Source organism: Falco biarmicus, chromosome 1 (assembly GCF_023638135.1).
Source record: "Falco biarmicus isolate bFalBia1 chromosome 1, bFalBia1.pri, whole genome shotgun sequence".
In the NCBI taxonomy this organism is placed as follows: Eukaryota; Metazoa; Chordata; class Aves; order Falconiformes; family Falconidae; genus Falco; species Falco biarmicus.
Window position 1 is genome coordinate 77,342,873 of NC_079288.1, and position 20,706 is coordinate 77,363,578.

The 20,706-nt window shown below is 39.7% G+C and overlaps 1 protein-coding gene across 6 annotated transcripts in view; it reads right to left on the bottom strand.

Moving 5' to 3' along the window:
- The window catches only part of AFAP1 (actin filament associated protein 1), a 121,475-nt gene that overhangs the window by 58,668 nt on the left and 42,101 nt on the right, over positions 1 to 20,706 (bottom strand). Inside the window, exons 1-3 of one of the 6 annotated variants that reach the window (XM_056348652.1) lie at positions 17,163 to 17,270; positions 9,605 to 9,745; positions 4,324 to 4,421 (exon numbers count right to left, since the gene is read on the bottom strand). In XM_056348652.1, the coding sequence (XP_056204627.1) occupies positions 4,324 to 4,421; positions 9,605 to 9,745; positions 17,163 to 17,256 (333 nt within the window). In that variant the 5' untranslated portion in view covers positions 17,257 to 17,270. Of the gene's footprint in view, positions 1 to 4,323; positions 4,422 to 9,604; positions 9,749 to 17,162; positions 17,271 to 20,706 lie in introns of those variants that run through there. The other 5 variants (XM_056348661.1, XM_056348681.1, XM_056348689.1 and 2 more) reach the window with 5 other exon arrangements.

Genomic DNA, 20,706 nt, shown 5'->3' on the forward strand with positions numbered 1-20,706 from the left:
TTGGAGGAAGATGACCTATCCTTTTGATTTATATCTACAGGGGTTCTGGCATCTTGCTGGACACTTGTTGCGGTTAAATAATTATTAAATTGACAATATTCCAAGAAAAGCAGCACATATACTCAATTTTACTGTGAAAATCACGCAGAATAGCTGTGTGCTGTTTGTATTTGATTTTGTTGGACTGCACAGTGCACTGAAATCAGTAACTGTCAGATGTAATATGACAACCAAATGCTTGGAGGCTAGAAGTATTCTGTCACTGTCATGCTGTGGATGATTTATGCCAGTAATCCTCAGGCGCATCTGAGCAGCAGGACACATTGGATTTTATCTTACTGCCTCGGTGGAAAAGGTACTTCTAGGCAGCTTGGTGACAGTGCAATGATGGGATCCCAGGTGTTAAACCACCATCGGCACTTTGAGGTACGCACAGAGCATTGGCTCTGTTATTCTTCCATACCCATCATCTAGCACTGCTTCTTGCCTGTCAAGAGCAGGGAAATACTATAAAGGTAGCTGCTGATGTAGAGATGGAGAAGGCAGGCTAAAAGCCACAAGCCTTCACAGTCAGCAGCTTCAAGAGGGGAGAACCAAAACTGTTTCAAATGCAATGATCTCCTCCTCTGCTGCTGACCCAGGCAAAGCTTCCCTTGCTGCTGGCACTGTATTCATGCTGGCATATTAACATATTAACACACCCAGGCAAGTGGTGTTTCAGTTCTGCAGCAGGACTCCAAGTTGCCCTTAAGTCACATCCTCTATCTGCAGCTTTTACTTTGCTGGCCATCTGAAGGAGCTGTAGGCACAGGCTGAGGTAAGTGATGATTTGTGCTTTCTAAGCCTGACACAAAATCTGCTAGACCAGATGTAGGCAAGGGAACGTATGCAGAAGAAGTACTAAGAGAGTTCATGCTTAGTGATTTGCTTTGTTCAAATATATGCAAGGTTCAACTTTGTCCCTCAGTTTTAAGACCTTGTCCAAAGCCCACTGAGTCCAGGAAGACTCTCTGGGCTTTAAAATGTTTTAGTAACAGGAGACTTAATTTAAACTATTAACAGCATGTCTCTAAATAAAATGCATTTTATGTGCTTTGTTCATGGGCTGATGAATAACAAAACTGATACAAGATTTGGCCTGAGCAAATATGCAGGTCTATTTACAGATTTACAAAGGAAACCTTGCACACCACCTGCCCACACATAATTCTGGCTCCTGGCACTACTTTAAGGAGTACTGAATTCCTTCCCACCCACACATCTTTACATAAGTAAAAGCTTAAACATCAATTCAGACTAAACATTTTTGAATGCAGGATCCCTTGAGTGCTGTAACAAGAAACAGTGGTGTAGATGAAACTTTAATTTCCATCATGTGCAATAACTGATGTGCTAAAAACATCGATTTTTAAAACAGTGCATAGTCTATTTAAAGTTATTGATTCCCACTTCCAGTAAATTCCTATGTTCCAGCAGCATGCTGTGTTTCCACTGGAGGCTGAGACCACCACTAGATGTTATCCAGCAAGTGGAAAAAAGGTTTCTGTCCTAAATGGCTGAACGAAAGAGGTGCCATACAACATGACTTCCAACGTGCCATGTGAAGAAGGGCAACCTGGGGCAGAATTTCCTACCCTCTGGTGGGCCCAGGGGATTTCTTCCACTCGACTGCGAGAGGATGGTCTATGAAAAGTGGCTTGGAAAGGCAGCTTGGTATTTGTGTCACAGAGCAATGGAATTATGTACAGTTTCCATAGATTGGCATAATCAGCTGCAAATTTTTAAGAGTCTATTGATTCAGAGTATGTTGAAAATCACCATGATTTCCAGTAGGAGCACTACTGGAAGGGAAAATTAGATCTTGGCCACTGTCACTGATGTCCAGCCTGAGGTAAGAAGAAAGATTATATGACAGTCTCCGATCACATGTAGTAATAATGAGGGGCTAACAAAGAGATGCATAATAGAGAAAGGTTTCCAAAAAGCAGCTAACAATTAATTCCGTTAGTCCAACTACAGGAGAAATTTTTAAACAGTCAGACTGGGGTCTGAGCTTGCCCCAGTGTTCAAAGGTCAAACAGCTGATTGTTTTGTCCCTCCCTTTTGACTGCACCTGGTCTTTTGCAGGACAGCGGCAGTCTGTCATCTTTTTCACAAATTACGATGTGCTACCATCTTAAAAAAGCACCACATAACCTGTGTTTGGATAATATAAGACAACGAGAGGCCTGGGACATTTCCTGGCTGATCTCAAAGTGGCAGTGAAACCAGAAAGAGAGGTGAAAACCACCACTGCCTGACAGCAGCAACAGAACCCCAGAAAAACTGGCAAAAATCAGCTTCCGCCACTATGGAAAAACCAGCTCAGCATGGTGACTTCACCCAGATGAAAGTGTCTGCAGTGTTACGGGCAGGTCAGAGGGGAGGACCATGGCTCCGCTTTGCCAGGCTCAACATGGGATGACCGCGCTCCACACCAGCCAGCTCTAACTGTTTCAACTTCCACGGTAATTCCCACTGTATCTCAGAGAAATATTTTTGTTACTCAAAAATCCAAACTGAACTACTGCAAAAAACAGTGCTGACCTCCTGGACCCAATTCATACTTCACACTATTTCACTTGCTGCAGCTGTACCAACTTTAAGGGAATTTACACATTAGTGTATGAGACAGGAAAAGTAGGTCAGTTTTCTTTAGAAAAACAGCTTGAATCTTCAAAGCCAATTTATTAAACTGAACCTGCATAAATATGAAAGAATGAGGATCTCAATTGGTTTCAGTTTATGAAGCTAGCAACTGAAGTCTACATTTCAAAGGCATGTGCATTTTGCATAATTTTCCTGCCTCTCATCAACCCCTTCCCTTGTAATTTATGCTATATGCATCTTGAATTAAAGAAAAATAATAATTTTCAGGCACTGTTAACCCTGAAACATATTCTCCAGGTTTCACTGCATATTAGTAAGACCACTTTTGCATCCATCCCAACCTATGTATAATTAATTTACAGCATCCCTTTTAGTTGACTTTTGCTACAGTATATATATCAACTCTGGATATGAATGTTTCTAGCACAAACATTCTCCTCCTATAATGACTTTGGCATATCTCATTACATTAGGTAGAATTAAAATTGAATAAAAAAATAATTCAAAACCCTTTTTCAGGTCATAAACCAAAAGCTGGTAGTGCTTAGGGAGAAACTGTGATTAAGGTATTCTACATAATACATGTTTGATGAGTGGTTTTAGTTTGTTCTGCAGCACACAGCGTTATTCACCATCAAATAATGGGTTATTACAAAAGACTGGCCAAGAGTTTGATCTGATAAATTAGTTCTTACGTTCATAAGATACTACTGGCTTATATATCTCTTAGAATTGGGCACAAATGCGATATGGAGTAACACAAAAATTAAGCAGAACATCAGCCATGCAGCTGTTTTGCCCCTGTACTGCATCTGTACCTCCTGCTTCAGCCAATGAATGCTCCACGGATTGCCCTTATCACCATGCACAAAATTTTCCACAAATGAATAAAAAGATGGTTAATTTATCAGTATTAGGGTTAAGACCATGTTTACCTTTCAACACACTATATCATGGTCTGTTGACGCTTTTCTAAAAAAATGTTGAAATGTTTTCTTAAAATCTACTGTAAAGTCAGTAACAGAGGAACATTAAAACATGTTTACAGTTTATTCTGCATCAAGACAGCTGCTCCCAACTGGAGGAATTGAATTACAGATCTCAGTCAGTATCTTTGCTATTAACACCTCCAAGACCATGCACTTCTACTTGTTCTGCAGGGAATTTCCTACCCAGAGACCAAGCACGGAAGGGCACTAAAAACTTTGTTTAAAAAAAGGAGGTATTCTTCCTTCATTTTAAAACTCTGCACCGCCATTTCTCAGCTATCAAGAGGGCATCTTCTCATAAGGCTTGCTCCAGGAAAAGCGGATCATTAAAACTGTAAGAAACTGGGACCTGTGGGCTTGGCCAGGGCAACCTCCAACACAAGGCAAGTCAACCCTTGAAGTTAATTTTAAGTTGCTCAGCTTTTGCCACTTCAGTTGTGAAAACTGCCAGAGAGTCTGATTCCACAGCCTCTGCAAGTGGCCTTTTCCCAGGCTTATTTCACCAGAACAAATTTTTTGCCTTCTCTTCTGAAAGTTGAACCCGATTCCCTCAACCAGAGTGGAGATGAGAGGAATTATAATTTCCCTGGACCTGTAGGCTCTGGTCCCCTTGTAACCATTTCTGTCAGTGCTTATCACAAGTATTTTCTCTTTTATATATTTACATGTTTAAATTAACACTTACCAGCCACTGCTGAGGTATTTCTGGCAGAGGCATTTGAGGAGGCGCCGGCAAACTGTTGGCGACTTCTTGCTTCTGTACATGTTCTTTTATTTCAAAACCTGTGGAAGAGGAACAGACGTCATTTAACACCTTGGTGAGTGCAAATGGGACAGTTTTTCCACATGTGGACACCACATCTTGACTGACACACACCAAAATCTGGCACACAGTGCTGCTCACAGCCTACTTCCCAAGCACAGTTACTGAGGCAGGACTGGAAGAATGCTGGGAATTCAGGAATTTAATCAAGCAGAATAAACACATACTTACTCTATATGATAATGACATATACACTATCTGGATCAACAAATACCAGAAATAGAAAAAAATTACAGGAAATCATTCTGAACTGCCTATCCATCTGGAACTGGAAGACTTGAACAGCTAAAGTTCAAACACCGTTGCCAGGTGCCTACTATACAGATAAAAGTATATATGGGGGGAAGATACCACACTTGTGAATGTCCCAATGGCACCATACAGTGCATGAAACAAGGTCAGCCTGAGGGCAGTATGTGACTGGCTGCCCTTACCCGTGGAGACAAACAACAATTGTTCCCATGGCACATTTTGGACAGGCCAGGGCATCACGCAGAAACCAAAGCCACCTATCAAGCCAAAAGTGAGGGCAGAAAGAGAGACCTGGCCTGCCTCTCTTCCTGGCAGCGATGGTGACAGCTATTTGCCCAAGCTCACAGCGCCCATGTTCCATGGGCTCCCTGCTGGCAGCACCAACTCCGATCACAGACCCGTGGTGCGCGTCTGCACAAGGCCTGGGAGATGCTGCGATACCCCAGCCCGGAGCATGCTGCTGCTGGGTGGACATTGCCCCAACCAACCCACCATGAACAGAACTGCACACTGACCATGTTTTCCTACCATTTCCCTCTAACATTTCCTTCTTCCTCTCATTTTTTTTTAAATTAATCCCATAGTTTTCCAGGTGAATTTGAAAAGGGAGAAGGAGCCAAACGTAAAAGCTGCTTTGAGGGTCCTTTGTATCACTACTGCATCTCCCTCCCAGGGGAAAAGACGTGACACACTCATTCTGAGGTTTTGGCACAATAATTTTAATCACAGTTGAACTCACTGCATAGGAACATGATATTGTTTATTTTTCTCAATATCAAAAGGGAGATTAGGGTGCATCTCCTCAATGTTCTGGCAAAAATTCAGTCAATGGATTGTACTCTGCTTAGCCCTAGACTGAATTTAGCTCCTAGTGTTTAGTTTAGTTTTTAAAATACATATTTACAAAGTCAAATGGATGTCGTTTGGTTAAGATCATGTAATTCCCAAAAATATAATCAAGGATAAAATATTTCTTGTCATAATACCCCAGTCCCACTGGCTGTGAAGTCATGGATTAAAAAACAACACTGATAAAATAAACTGGCTCAAAGGGCCACAGATTCTTCTTTCTTCCTACAAATCAAGAAGGGGATTAGTCTTGGGAAGCACTCCTTTTTTTTTTCTTTTTTTTTTTTCAGTATGACTTTCACTTTTTCCTCTTTGTGTAGGCTGAATCCATATTGTGAGTGCTATATATGTCCAAGTCTCCCATGCTATCCATAACAACCAGAAGTCAAGTATGAAGGTCATTTTAAGGGGGGGGGGGGGAAGTGTTTCAAGTTAATTCTATTGACACTGTAAAACTAGTTTTCCCCCAGTTTTAAACTATATGTTTAAGCAAGAACCTGCTCTAACATTTATTTTCTTCTACCAAATTACACAGCCAAGCAGTGAGCACTATAGGTTTACAGCATCAGGTCCCTTTAAGGAAAACAGGCAATGTTGACAGTCATATTAAATGCCTAAATCCAGCAACAGTTCTTACTCCAAAATAAACTGTTTGTGTCTTTGTTTTTTAGAAGAAAGTCTGAGTTCCAGAAGGAAATGCCAAGTGTTTTCTTCAGACCTACAATCCATTGGGCATGCCAAGGTTCAGGAAGGAAAATAAAGTTTCTATTTCTGCCAGCTATTCAGGGTAACCACTGGTTTGGGCGTGGGACAGGTTGAGGCCAGGCAGCTATGACCTGAAGAGCATCCGCCGAGCCCCGTTCTCTCTGCTTCACAGATATGAAACGAAGAAAACAGCGTGCATTTTGGAGATGGAACAAAACAAGGCAAAAGATTTCTGAAGAATTCCCCAAGTAAGAACTTAATGACTTTAAAATTGTTTTACTAAAAGCCAACCCGTCCATTATAATAATTTCCACACCTTTACAAAGAAAAACATAATTGTCCGTTTCCAGATGTTGAAGAACCCAGCCAGTTTCCAGTTGCCCAGATCCTTCATTTACCATTCCCCATTGATCTTAAATGGTTTGTGCCAGCAATCGAAATATCCTGTTGGATTCCCACAGTTTTTTGCAAATGCATATAAAGAGTCTGCACTCAGCATAGTCCTCAGGCCTCTCAAACTGTGCCAGCAACACAAGAGTTCTTGTGGAGTTATGTGGGTGGAGTAAAACAACATTTTGAAAAACAAGACTCCGAATGACAGTTCAGCTTAGTTACAGAGTACTGTGGGTTTATGCATCTTTTATTGCTTTTAATTTTAATAAAGAGATGAATAGTTTCAAAAGGATGGGTGTAGTGGATGTTTTAACTGATAAAAAAAGCAGCAGGGTCAGCTCCAGTAAAGTATACGACTCCCCGGGTAGTTTCACACACACTGGAAGCCAGCAGGGGATGGCAGAGCTCCCAAAGAGGCAGCTCCTCTCCCTTCCCTGCCTCATTCCTCTCCCTGCACCAACCTCTTCTCTGTGCCAGCATAAGCACGTGTGCGGCCTCGGGTTGAACCAGAGCAGGGAAGTGATACGGTAAAACAGCAAAAAAAAAAAAAAAAAAGCAAATAATGCTTGTGCTAGCAGAAAGGAAGATGCAATACATGATGAGCAAGAATGAGTAGCTTGGGGAGAAAAACAGGATGCTTTTTTTAGAGGTCATGCTGGCTGAAACTCTAAACTGCAGTTCCATAAACTAGAGTTTATAGACATATACGCATGGTTCTATGACCCCTTGCTTAACTGATCTATGGGATTTCCTTGAATTAATTCTTGTTTGTACTAGAGCATATCTTTTCCCAAAATATTCCATCTTAATAAAATGCCAGCAATGGCATGCAGACTTTACAAAGTCCTTCCATTAGTTCACAGCTTCAACGCTCAAAACATGTGTTTTAGCACTTTGAAACAAACATTCAGCCATGGCACTTACTGTTGTGTACATCTAAGAACTCATTCTCAGTCATTCCTTTTCTACATTGAGATGATGATACCTCATTTCAGACAATTTGAAGGCATATTTCTGGATCTTTTAATCACTTCCATGAATTTTCTTTGAAATGTCTACATTTTATCTCCTTGAATGTAGACACTGTCATTAACAACTGGACTGAGCTAAGCTCTACCACTTAATATATGGAACTCATATGGATCTTGCTAATGGATGGATCCTGTAATAGGATGTAATGGATCTTGTTATAGATCCCATAATAGGTTTTAAAACCTAAATGGTAGGTGCTTAAAGGTAGAAAGCTATGGTCCTTGGGTCTTTTTATCTTTGGCCACATCTAGAGTCATAAATTCAACATGCCTAGGAAGGTGCTAGAGAAATTGATATCCATACAGTTAAAATCTCTCACCCCTTAAAATCAAGGTGGAGGGTGATGTTTTTGAACTGTTGGGAACTGATCTTTGCCAGGGCTGACTCCCAAATCATGCCTAGAACTGACGGAGGAGATGAGTCAGCTCAGACCAAACCCATGCCAAGGATCATTCCATAATTCAGGAGCATAGGTAATTGAGTTCTAGGGTCCAGAAACATACCCAGCACTGTTTAATTTACTAGAAGAGCTGTAGCTTTTGTGTCCTGAAACACCATCCACAGTCTTGAAGGAACAGATATGATAACCCTTCCCTGTGTTTCATCTGACTTCTTGAAGAAGTCAAATATTTATCTTACTAAATCTAGTTGAAAAGATTACGAGAAGAACATGGAGAGTCAGACCAGCTTGCTGAGGTTATTCCGAACTCTTGTAAAACACTACTGTTTCTAAGCACACCAAATTGCAGGTTCTCACCTACAGATTTTGGTTTTGGGGGAGTTTGGTGTCTTTTGATTGGCTTTTGGGGCATGAAGCCTCCTTCCAGAATATGTGAACTTGGTACCTGCTTCCTTCTCTCAGAAGCAAAGTAAAAATAGCAATGTGTCTTCAAGCATGTCAAAATGGAAATCATTATTTTCAAGCTGCTCTCCTTGGACTTGAATCCTGTGACAAAAACGATTTCTTTACTGATGGGGGGAAACCCTGCATCAAATAAGCCTGTATTTTTTTAGCACTGGAGATGAAAAAGATTATGAGAAATGCAGCTGCTCACAATGTGGCATTTTTCTTCAACAAGCTCTGGTATTTTTCAAAAATCTAAACACTGTGGGTTTACACTTGACAGTATTTCTGTCAAATGTAGGACAGGCAGAGGTCTTATAGCCCACTTCATACAGAAAAGGAAAGAAGCACACTGCATACAGAAAAAGTTGTAAGGAAATACGAGTACTGTTAGAAAAAACAGTGAGGAATATTCTTCATATAAGCTCTGTGGAAAGATTGCTGTACACAGTGAATCATTTATATTGCATTCAGTTCCATAATCTTGATGGAGACAAAAGAGACTGTGCAATCAAAATGGTTTTAGATAAGTAGAAAAGGGGAAAGTGACTATAACTCTAATTGCAAAATGCAAACCAAACATGCTGACAGCCATTTCATATCTTTGGCTTGGCACTCCTGTATCAGCCACGCATAAGAAACCACCTCAATGTCAAAGCTTTTGATAGATTTGGATCATTTGACAGTGAGGCAGCACGCAGCACCCATGCATTCACAAAATGATGTGGTGGCCAGCACTCCCTGATGCAGTATTACTTTTCCATCAAAACTCATAAATAGCACTGATACCACAAATAAAATGAAATAGCCTCTCTATCAGCAGAAGTGAAAACATTCTATCTAGCACGTAATTTTGTGGCTGGTTTCACTGATGTGAACCCAAGATACTTCCAGTATGCCTTTTGCTGTATTTTACTGCTGAACATGAAGGAAAGCATTCAGGAAAGTTACACTTTGGCTTCACCCTGTCTTTCTGTCTTGCTTCAATTTAAGGCTTGTCTTTACCTCTTAAAACTATTTCACTGAGCACAGACATATTCTCTACATTCTGCAAGCAATAAAACTCACCCTGACACTGACCTTTTGATGACTGTATCCTCAGGAGAATGTTAGTTATTACTGCCTTCTTCTCCCTGACAGTTGAAGTTAGATATTCATGGTCCAGAAGTTCAAGAAACAGGCGCAGCTCAACTATTAACTCTTCCATGGCTGAAAGACAAAAAAGAAAATTACTTCTTCTAAAAACATCCCATTAAAAAAAAAGACAGAGTTAATTCTCATTTATTCATATAGTTATTTTCTAGCATTTCTTAAAAATGTATGGTCCTCCTGGCTGGAAACAGACTATTTATTAGTGAAACCAACAGAGCAGCCCATCAGTGAGCACTACTGGCATCTGTAGTGCTTATCACAAAATAGATGCAGAAAAACCCAGTTCTTTTCACATATCACATCATCAAGCCAGCACTAGACAAAAGTAAGTGCAGAAGTGGTGACCATTTGCCTTTCTGACAGTGCCACTCTGGATCCTCTCCCGTTACCAAACAATTTCTAACTGCAGAACAAATTGAAAGTTTGGTAAAGCTCTAGACACATTGATGTTTTCGTAGATCTTTAGGGAAAGTTTCTTTCCCTCATATTATTTCTTCTGTTTGCTGTGGTAAAAAAAGCAGATTTTCCTTTCTTCCAGTGATTTGTCTTTCTTATCATTTCCAAAGACAAGCTCCCAACCCGTGGCGTAATCTCTTATTACTCCTCAGATTCTTGATGATGCACTTCATATTTCATCCTATTTCTAATATCCCAGATTTGAAGGCTTTCCAATTCATTCTAGAAAAAAATTACATTTCTTCTCTGTATTCCCAATGCTTCTCAAATTTTTTATCAACAAACTTTATAAGCACATTTCTATTTTTCTCCTTGCAAATTACCTCTAAAGCCTTGCATTGTCTTAATTACTGCAGTAGCTCAGACCATACCTATAAACACAGTTGTTACAGCCTGATCATATGATATCTAGTAAGCAGGTTTATGAGAAGCCCATAGTATTAAACCTGCTTTTCATGTTTCAATTCTGTCATAATTCTGAGATTCTCTGGTCCCTTCACTTAAGTGGACTCTCTTTTTAGTTTCGGTTTCATCTTTGATAGAACAGTTCATATTCCCATACTTTCTGTATCTGATGACACTATGCTTATTGAAAGGTGAGGAGAAACCTCCATTTCATTTCAGGGCTGCACCTACAATTAATCTCAGTCCTATCCCCATCCCTACTTAATCACATTTGGTTTTATAGACTTCAAGGCTTAAGAAGGCAACCACTGCTAAGCCTCTTCAGACCTCTAAAAAGTACATTATTTGCTGCCTACTCCCTTACCACCTCTTCCCTACTCCTAAAACCTTTTCTGCTGCAGTTGTCTACCCAGATGAACCTGGAATCCTTTCTTCCATTTCTCAGAAGGTGTCTGGATGTTTAAACAACCCTTGGTCAAGATGCATTTGTTTTATCCTACACTTGAAAACAGGAGTGTGCGGGGAAACCTGCAGATGTCAGTTACACCCCTACGAGGGAGGGACTGTTGGCCCCCTCTTGTCTCCAGTGGATGCAGAATTTCCCATTTATTTGAAGATTGCACCTGCAAGTACAATCAGGATGTTCTAGCAAACCGGACATACTCCTAGGAGGCACAGAAGACATGCCAGTTTGCAGTACCAAGGCACGATAAAGTCTTAACAAAGAAATCCCTGAAGAAGTACACTTGGGCAAATATTTTCCGGAAAACACCATTAATTTGCACATACATATCCATCCTGCCCAATTTTTTTCTTGGTGAATACATTCTTCTATTCAACTGAGCAGTAGCACTGCCATTATATCAACCATCCACATTTTCAGGAAATATGTTTCAATATATGTTACAATATATAGGCAGAAAGAGAGTACCCAAAGTGACAGCAGAACTGTCTATATCACAACGCAGCTCACAAAAAACATTCCATGGCTACAGGTCATTTTTTTGCCATCACACTTGTAGCTGTCTAAGCTGTCTTGAAATCCGTCAGAAATCCAAAGTATTTCACAACAACCCTATTACTTCCAGTGTCATTCACATTATGGAACAACAACATATATACTTACAGCATACAGCTTTGAAGCAAAAAGTTATAGGTTCAGATCTGCAAAGCAGTAATTGATCACAAGACTCAAGGAGGAATAAAGAGGACATGTGACCTAAACCAAATAATAATACCCCAAAAATCAGTTCTTTGTTTTGTTTTTTTCTCAAATGATACACTTTAGAAATAACATGTATATTCCATTAAGGGTCTAGTGGTCTCTTGCTTTTAAGTATGCTTTGAATGTAAGATGTATTGCTACTGTTGTTACAAGCCCTATTTTAATTACGGAATAAATGAATCTTTCAATATTTACTTATATTATAAATACAGGCATTTCAAAGGCTATCATTAACACAGAATCTAGGCAGTCATTGTGAAATTAATCACTAATACAGTACAAGGAATATATATTTTTTTAAGTAGCTCCACACATATAAATTACTGTCAGGAATCGCATATATTACTGCAGTAAAATTTCTTTGCGATGGCATGTTTCCTGGAGTCTTTAAGGCAAGGGGCTGTAAACAGGCTGGAAGGGAGCTCTCCTTTCCCCTCTTCACCAGTGCACACCCTGTGCCACCGCAACCCCGTTTCTTTGCTGAGAACCTTTGCTTCCAGGAAGGAAGACCAAAAAGGAGGAAAGCAACAGACACCATTGGTGTGCACAGTGTGCATAACTGTTTTCACTTATTAAAAATTGTAAGAACCTTGTACTGAGGAGCTTACAATCTACCATGAACAGACGGATTGTAAAATCAGAAATTAAAACAGAGCACGAGCGAGTTACGAGACAGGGAAACAAGAGAAGAGGTGATAGGAAACCACTGCTGGAGAGGCTGCGGGGAGCTGGCATCAGCCCAAAGCTCTCCTGAGGCCTCAGCCCATGCACATGTGGCCTTCCAATGTGTCCTTGGAGGAAATATGCATGGCAGTCACTGGTGACCACCATCCACTGACCTACAGTGAGCAAGCCACCTAAGTTACTGGAAGCAGTTTCACCACCCCCAGCAGAGGCTTTAAAAAAAAGCCTTGGCTGGGACTGATAGAGGATGACAAGATGAAGCTGATACCAGTGAGACACTACTTAAAAAACCCCAAAGTGCCCTAGTAACACATTCACCATAACTGCGTTTACATTTGGCATGGTGTCCAGCACTGTGGGTCAAATCTCTTAACAGTGCATTGTAAAGGAGGACAGCACCTGAGAAGAATGGCTCCCCCCCCCCCCCCCCCCCCCCCCCCCCCGGCTTTGCAAGCCTACAGGTATATGACACTGACTTAAAAAAAGCAATCGTAAATGCTGGTTTAAAATTTTAGGATGACAGCAGAATAAAATTGTTAGCAGCTGTTGTAAAATGCTAGGCATGAACACTTAAGACATCACTTCTCGTGTTTTCCTACCAGGATTACATTGGGGTTGTATTTTCTTCGGTGGGACTTAACAGCATCACAAACATCAAAGTGTTAAGCAAGTGAGTTCTGAATTTTCACTTTATATATATGCAATAGTGTCAAAACTCCAAAACAAAAGAAAGGAAACACTGTTCCCAGCTAGTAAAAAGCACTCTTTCCACCCATCTTAAAAGTGCACTTTTCTAATAGTTTTGCTGCTTAAAGCAGAGAACAGAAATACTGCCATGGAATGCATTTAAAGTAATAAGGAACTGAAAACTGTTTTCTAAGACAGCAACAAATATACCTGTATATACTTGGGGAAAAAACAAGTTTGCCTGTTGTCAATCCTTGGTTTATTTTCTGGATTAAAAAAAACCCAAACACCTTCTTTTCTCCTTCCTAGAAACGTAATGATGTGCTCACAAAAAAGTAATGGAACTGAATAATAGAAAATCCACATAATGCATATTTTCAGTAAGCAATCATTACTTCTGAAATGGAGACTAAAAATGAGAGGGTGATGCAAGTCCCAAAGAAAAACATACTCCTCCAGTGAGAGATTACCCTTGGAAATCTGACATCACCACAAAATAAGAATAATAATCAGAAGGCACTCAAAAAGGGACCAATTTATTTGACAGTTTTGGCTGTATTCTCATTGCCAAAGGAATTACTTGTAAGTGGCAGGTGGTGAAAGGCAGGGTGGAGCCCAGGGATGGTAATCACAACAGTAAGCAGATTTTAGTTCAAATGAGGAGCAAAATCACATTCCATATTAAATGATGAGAAGTCCGTTCTATGCTCAATAGGAATTATAGGTCCCTAATGGGCTGCTGCAATTGCCATGCACAAATAAAAAAAACAATGATACATCCAGAAGAGTTTCCAAGACTGGCTCTCAAGAGTTTTAAAGTTTTTTCAAATGACAGCACATAAAAACTATACACACAAGCCAGCAACGGAATACACCAAGGTAAAAATAATCAGAGGAAGGCAATTACATCACACTGTAGTTTTTGTTCCAAACCAGAACTAAAACCAACTGGGACTGAAAGACCATGATGATGAAATTATTCCAAATCTACGTTTATGGGTACTAGCCTATAACCATTTTTATAGAATATAAAGTTTTCACTTCCAATTGATTAAAAAGAGATCATAGGAGCAGTGCTGTATCACACACATGATTTCACAGTTGCTTAAACTAGAAGAAAAGACAAGGATGAGCTCATTAAAAGAACAGTCAGATTGGTTTTTGTCACTCACAGCCTTTAAGAGTATCTCTTAACCTTGCCATACCACAAATGACCCAGAACTGTTTCCCAGTTGACTATTATATGCTGAAGAACTTTTAAGAAAAATAAATACAAATCCAGGAAGGATGACATGTATTTTTATTAAATATTGCCTTGTCCATACAATACAAACCCTACGCAAAGTAAATGGACTTCCATGCCCATGTGTCTATTATAAATGCGTGCATACAAATATGTCAGTATACACATCTATCATAGAAATATGAATTAAAATTTAGCTTCAGACTTTTAGAAGATACTCTTGATCAGTTCCTTGCACATTACTGAGTCAAATTTCTCTGGGCTTAAATCTTCAGCTTTCTGCCTAGTTTGACATTTACATGCGTTAATGGCCAGAACAGACAATTTCAATGAGATCCACTAGAGATCACCTAATCCGACTTTCTGTACAATACAGGCCAGAGACTTTCACCTAGCTACTCCTCTGATAGAGAAGAGACTTGTATTTAGGACACCTTCCAAAAAACCAAAAAATCTATGTCAGCATTTTGAACCCTACGCTTTGGGGGAGGGGATCCCATTTAACTGAAACAAATTTGATTGGATTTATGGATAATATTGATGCCAATCTTCAAGCTACATATGAAAATCAGGTTATCAAGAATAGGTGCACTTCAGTCCAACTACAACCCCATACAAGCACACACACACATGCAATGTATTTAGTTACCACTAAGAGGTTTTCAAAGTGGATGTCTCAGCCTCAACCTTGCCTTTATGATCACTTATTGCAAGGCTATATTAAATGAAATGCATATCTGATCCCATAATAGTATTTAGACTCTGAAAAATGTTCACGCTGCAGTTTTGTACTACATAAAGAAGTTCTCTAACTCATACACCACATGGGCCAATTTCAATGCTTCTGTCTTTTCACCTCTTAAAAATCTAAGCCTCCATATTCTGTTAGCAGCATGATACTTCAGGACTTTCTTCAGAAGAAAAGTTAAATTTGGCAATGGCTGGTTGGCTGAACGATTAAAAATTACTCTGTTTCAAAACGTGATTAAAGCCTACTAAGATCCAATGATTAAAACCTTGAAACACAGAGACTCTCCCACCCTGCCAAAAAAGCCTCACTGGCACTTGGGTACACAAGCAAGCAGTGGAGAAAGCAGACATATGGTCTAGTTTTGAATCAAAACCAGAGTGTGAGCTGCATGTTTATGCCCATTTCTATTGAAATGTGTCACTGAAATAGTGTTATCATCCTTAATTTTGGGTGTCGTCATTTGAATATTTTATTAAAAAGCTCGTAACAGAATACCGCTGGGGAAATCATGTCTGTATTTTATAAAGATATAAATATCAGAGACACTGTGAAGAATACAGAGCCACAGGATACAAAAATCTTTACGAAGAAAAACCCCAAATCACTTTGAGTCGCTTCCACTCAACCCTATAATGCAGTTACAAAAATCCAGTAACTGAGGAAAAAGTTCCTTTCATGGCTACATTATCATTATCCAGGAAAAGAATTTCACTCAGAAATACACAAAATTCCTAAGCGGGCAGTGATAGCATATTTAGCACTAGGAAAAAGTTTTGTTTTTTCCAATATGCTACCAGAAACTAGATGACATATTTGGAAACTATATCAGAATCCTATCCACAAAAAAATGAAAGGGCATGCTGTTTGAAGAACACAGGGTGAAAAGATGTTTCAAGAATTTTCTCTTGGTTGCACTGGCCCTTCTTTACTGTCCTAATAATAATAGTGTACAAGTTGTGAGAAACTCTAACTGTTAAGCATGTTAAAAACCTGCTTCAGAAAGTAGAGATGATCATTTTGGGGGTACATGGCATTACAGGGAAGAATGGTAAAAGTGTATGAGAGAGAGGTGAACCCTTAATAGTAGATAGAGCCTAAAAGACGAAGAATTAGCACGGAGCAAGTAAAACAGGCACAGGGATTATCATCAGAGTATTTTAACACAAAAATAATTATATTTAAAGCTCTCTAAAAACTCCTAACAATCATCTTTTGTTTAAAATTTGGAGCTCCCCAGACTGTCACAAACTCTCTTTCCAGACAGCTTGGGGCAAGAGAGGCAAAACACAGCTACTAAAACTCCTCCTGTCTCATGCATATTTATGATCAACCTCAATGAGTGTCAAGGGATCATTTCAGCCATAACCCGCATGTATTCCACTTTTTCTTTCTTCCATCTGCTTCAGTTTTCAAGGAATAGGCATTTAGAAAACCAGTTTTCCCAAAATGCTATGAGTGCTCCAAATGCTGCTGTTGCAATACTTGGGTGATAAAACAAGAGGTGGGAAAGCATTAAGGAATGTCTGGGCAAGAAGCTACAGCCATGCAATGAGTGACAGCAATGCAGGAGTGTAATCCATTAACATAAGGTAGATGGATAAAGAGTTTATTTTTTGAAGTCCAGACCAGTGTTTAAGCACTGCCACAGACTCTGGAGAGGAATGCCTCCTTCTAAACTCACAGAAGAAAATACAAAAGGGAAAAGTAAAAAAGAAGAGAAAAGAAAAAAAGAAGAAAAAACAACAACAACAAAAAAGCAAGAGACAAAACAAAAGAAGAAATGACAAAGAAAGAAGAAAATAGAAAGTAATCACATTACAGGCATTTATTTTTATTTAAGCACTAATTATCTACCTTGAATTCATAATATGCTAACCCCCCCAAAAAAATACAAAAAAGCCCCAACATGCTGATAACTAACTACAGAAGCTTACAGTGGTCTTTATCAAGTTGCTGAAGGCTTTCTCTAGAATTGCATTCTCTACATGAGGTTTCTTTTGTTCCCCAAATAAATGTAACATACCTTGTAAAGCAAATGAACGGGGTTTCACTCCAACTGCACGCCCAGCAGGCTGGGCAAGAGTCCCACCTCCCGCCTCTGTGCTCACTGTGGGCATTCAGGTTGAGTTTTCTTCTCAGACTCCCATTACCCTACTAGGGCAGAAAATGGAAATTTCTTGCATTTAACCATTTCCAAATGTATCAGCTGGCATCATCTAATCAGGACAAGACATTCCAGGTCTTGCCTCTGGCTCCTGCATTAGCTCAACTCCTCCATTACTCCAAACCACAAAAGATAAGCAGCCACTACAGAATTAAGAAATGGGCTCCAATTCTACAAAAGAAAAGCACTTCCCTCATGATGTAAAAAGGAGACAAAACCTCTGTGGTAGGAGGTGAATGTCTGCCCCAGCCTCAAAGTCCCAGGAGGAGATGGGGCTCAGTTAAGGTTGAGACACACAGAAGCAGATACCCTGTGGTAGCACAAAAGGAAGCAAAATGCTGCAGCACATCTTTTTGAGTTCTTCATTCGGGTCCTCAGCTGCACACAGATCCCTTTTGATGTTAGGATTTCTTTCAAAGTTACGAACAATTACATATCCAGAAGAAATGTGAGACAATTAGTGAAGTTAATGGAATGGAGAAACAGAATAGCAAAACAATGACAAAGAAACACAAATATGGCAATGGTAGGAACTGCACATAATTTGGTATTTTTGTATTCAGCAATTTTCATTATACATGTCAAATACCACACTTAAAAATTGTTCAAGAAGCCATGAGACTGACCATGTCAGCCATACATGCAGTACAATCCAAGAATAGTTTGCACTCGGTGAACCTGGTGCTCTAGGCTTCCAGTTTGCAGGTAATTCCAAGCCAGAAATGAGATAATACTGCATTTTATAAGAACAGATCCAGAAGTCCTCACATTTGTATGTGAGGATGGAAAAAAATAATATTTTTTTTTTCCATTCCACAGCACCTTTTTATACCACAGACCTCGCTGCTGGGTCCATTCTGCAATGAGTAACTTCTACCATGTACGGCTGCATTTCTGACACTTTTCCCAAGGAGAGAAGCATGTTCTGCTTTTTCTGTCAGGTTTTTGAAAATTACTTTAAATAGATGTACACATTAACACAGATTTCTGTTAAGAAAATAAGATCAAAGAAGCATACTTTGCACTGATATAAAGTATAATTGTAAGAGCTCAAATCTCTCATGTGGAAAATACATAATTTCCCACCTTACACATGTGCCCTAAGAAACTTGTGTCCTTTAGTGTCACCCCTTATTCTTATTCTGGAGGATTTCATTATGTGAGAGGTAGATCACAGTCAACAGGAAAAAAAGCATTAGAGCTTAAGGTAGCTTTGAAACTCAAGCCCCATAGGTGAAGAACCATTAACACAAAAATGGAAATCTTAGTATTTAAAAAAACCAGAGAATAGAGAAAAATAGAGAATGCTCCACAACGTTTCAACAAGTCCTCCATAGTAATGCTTGAACCCTGAAAATATCATGGATATATTCATGTCTATGCATCTTGATTTATTCCTAGGCCTCTGCTCTACATAAGGACATAAACGCACCCAAAATTTCATAAAATCCCACCCTTGTGATAAATATCACTATAAAACCTCCCAGTGAATTAGTCTTTATCCTTAGACATACCTTTCAGGCTAGAAAGATGAGCTTTGCTACATCTCCAGCACAGACTTTTAAAGACCAAAGGGAGAAGCAGCTGGAAATATATGGGACCTTAAGGGAATACATCCTGCAATAAGCATCTTTTTTCATAACACCGACCCTCCCTCACAATCACCCACCTGAAACAGCTTTTTACAGTCTGACGCTAAAAAAAGAATGATGTCTTAGACAAGTTGTCCCAAGGACATTCATGGGTTTATGGAGAACTAAAAATCGACACGTTGAAACCAGCTGATAAACCAATACACAGTCAAGATGATAACAGTAAATGAAGTGTGCACAAAGAAGCACATATAATGTCGTTGTCATCATCATCATCATCATTATCATCATCATCATTATCTTGTATGTGTTAGGTAGCCCCTTCCACTGGAACTGAGTGGTACCAATGGTGAATTTTTTTAATACCAGATCTGACACCAGTCCGCAGTGAAAAACAGAAGGCAGGGTTTGAGGCACCAGGCAGGTAATGAAAGCACTGACTGGTGACACACAGGTAGGGCTGGTGGCAGAGCCTCTGTATCTGCTAACCAAATCCATCAGCAGGTGGAACAGCTCTCGTCCTAAGCTATGCCTTCAAAGCTTTTTCTCCAGCATCCGTACACACAACTTACAACACTTTGCTGAGCTTCTTTGCTGTGCCACTCACACATACTCTGACATACATGATCCATAAATATAACCATGAAATAATTCTCTATTGAAAACAGCAATATATGCATTTCAACAGTGGATGCAGCTAGCTGTGATAAAGCAGGAAAGCTGTAATTCTGAAATGGGGAATTTCAATCCCCTTCGCCTCTTGTAGCCCTCAAGTAAATTCCCTGAAAATACATCAATGTTTCTGTGATTTCTTCTCTTTCTGGTTCTCCTTCATGATTAGTACGTGGACAGGAAAATGAAGTAAACTTAATTTTATAGTTTCTGACAAAAAAAAAAAAAAAAGGGAGGTGGGTGGGCATGTGTGTGTGTGGATCTCAGCAATCCAGAGATAAATTATCCCTTTCAGTTCCTTCACTCAGCACACCTCTACAGCCTGCAAAACAAGACTGACCAAAGGGTCTCTGTGTAACCTTACTGTCTCGACTGGATTTGGTCCAGGTGCCTCTGGCCTTGGACAGGCTGGTCCAAAGGAGGGCCACAGCAAGCACACTGACTAGAGCTCAGGGATCAGCCAAGAGTGGAATTCACACTTGCTAATGGAGCTCCACAGAGCAACCTTCAAGGCCCCTTTTTTGTCTGTAAATGTGTTTACAAGTGAAGGTTACACTTTCTTTCTAGAAGCAGATAAAGTCAGCAAGTTACCTTTTAGAAATCTATGAAAATTCAGGTCCCAGAAACTACACTATATTTCCTTAAGATAGGGAAATAAGAAATCAAAAAAGTGTATTTTTATGTATTTGCTAGAAAACAAGAGGCCCTAAAGAATACGCTAATAATAAGCTAGGTCAATAAGTCAACAGAAATTGTGCCAGCTGAGCTAAGGACTATACTGGAATTCGAATGTCAGGTCCACTGCCCTGGCAAGACACGGGTGGTATCACTGTGATGAGTCCTGAAACTGAGCATGCTGTAGAGGAATGATCCCAAACAAACCAGAACAATTTTCATGAAAGGATTTCGACTCCACAGTCTTATGTAAGAAGTTGTCACCAACAGCCACTGAATGAACCATACGAAAGACACTAATTCTAAAGCCAAATATTTCCAATAACCAGAACACTGACAGGCGGTGGCTTTTGTTTCGAGCCCTGATCAGGCAGGAACCAAGGCATCAGACCATTACCTGTCAAAAGACTTGAGCGTTTCATGACATGAATGCCAACCATGAACTCCTTCAAAACTCAGTGATA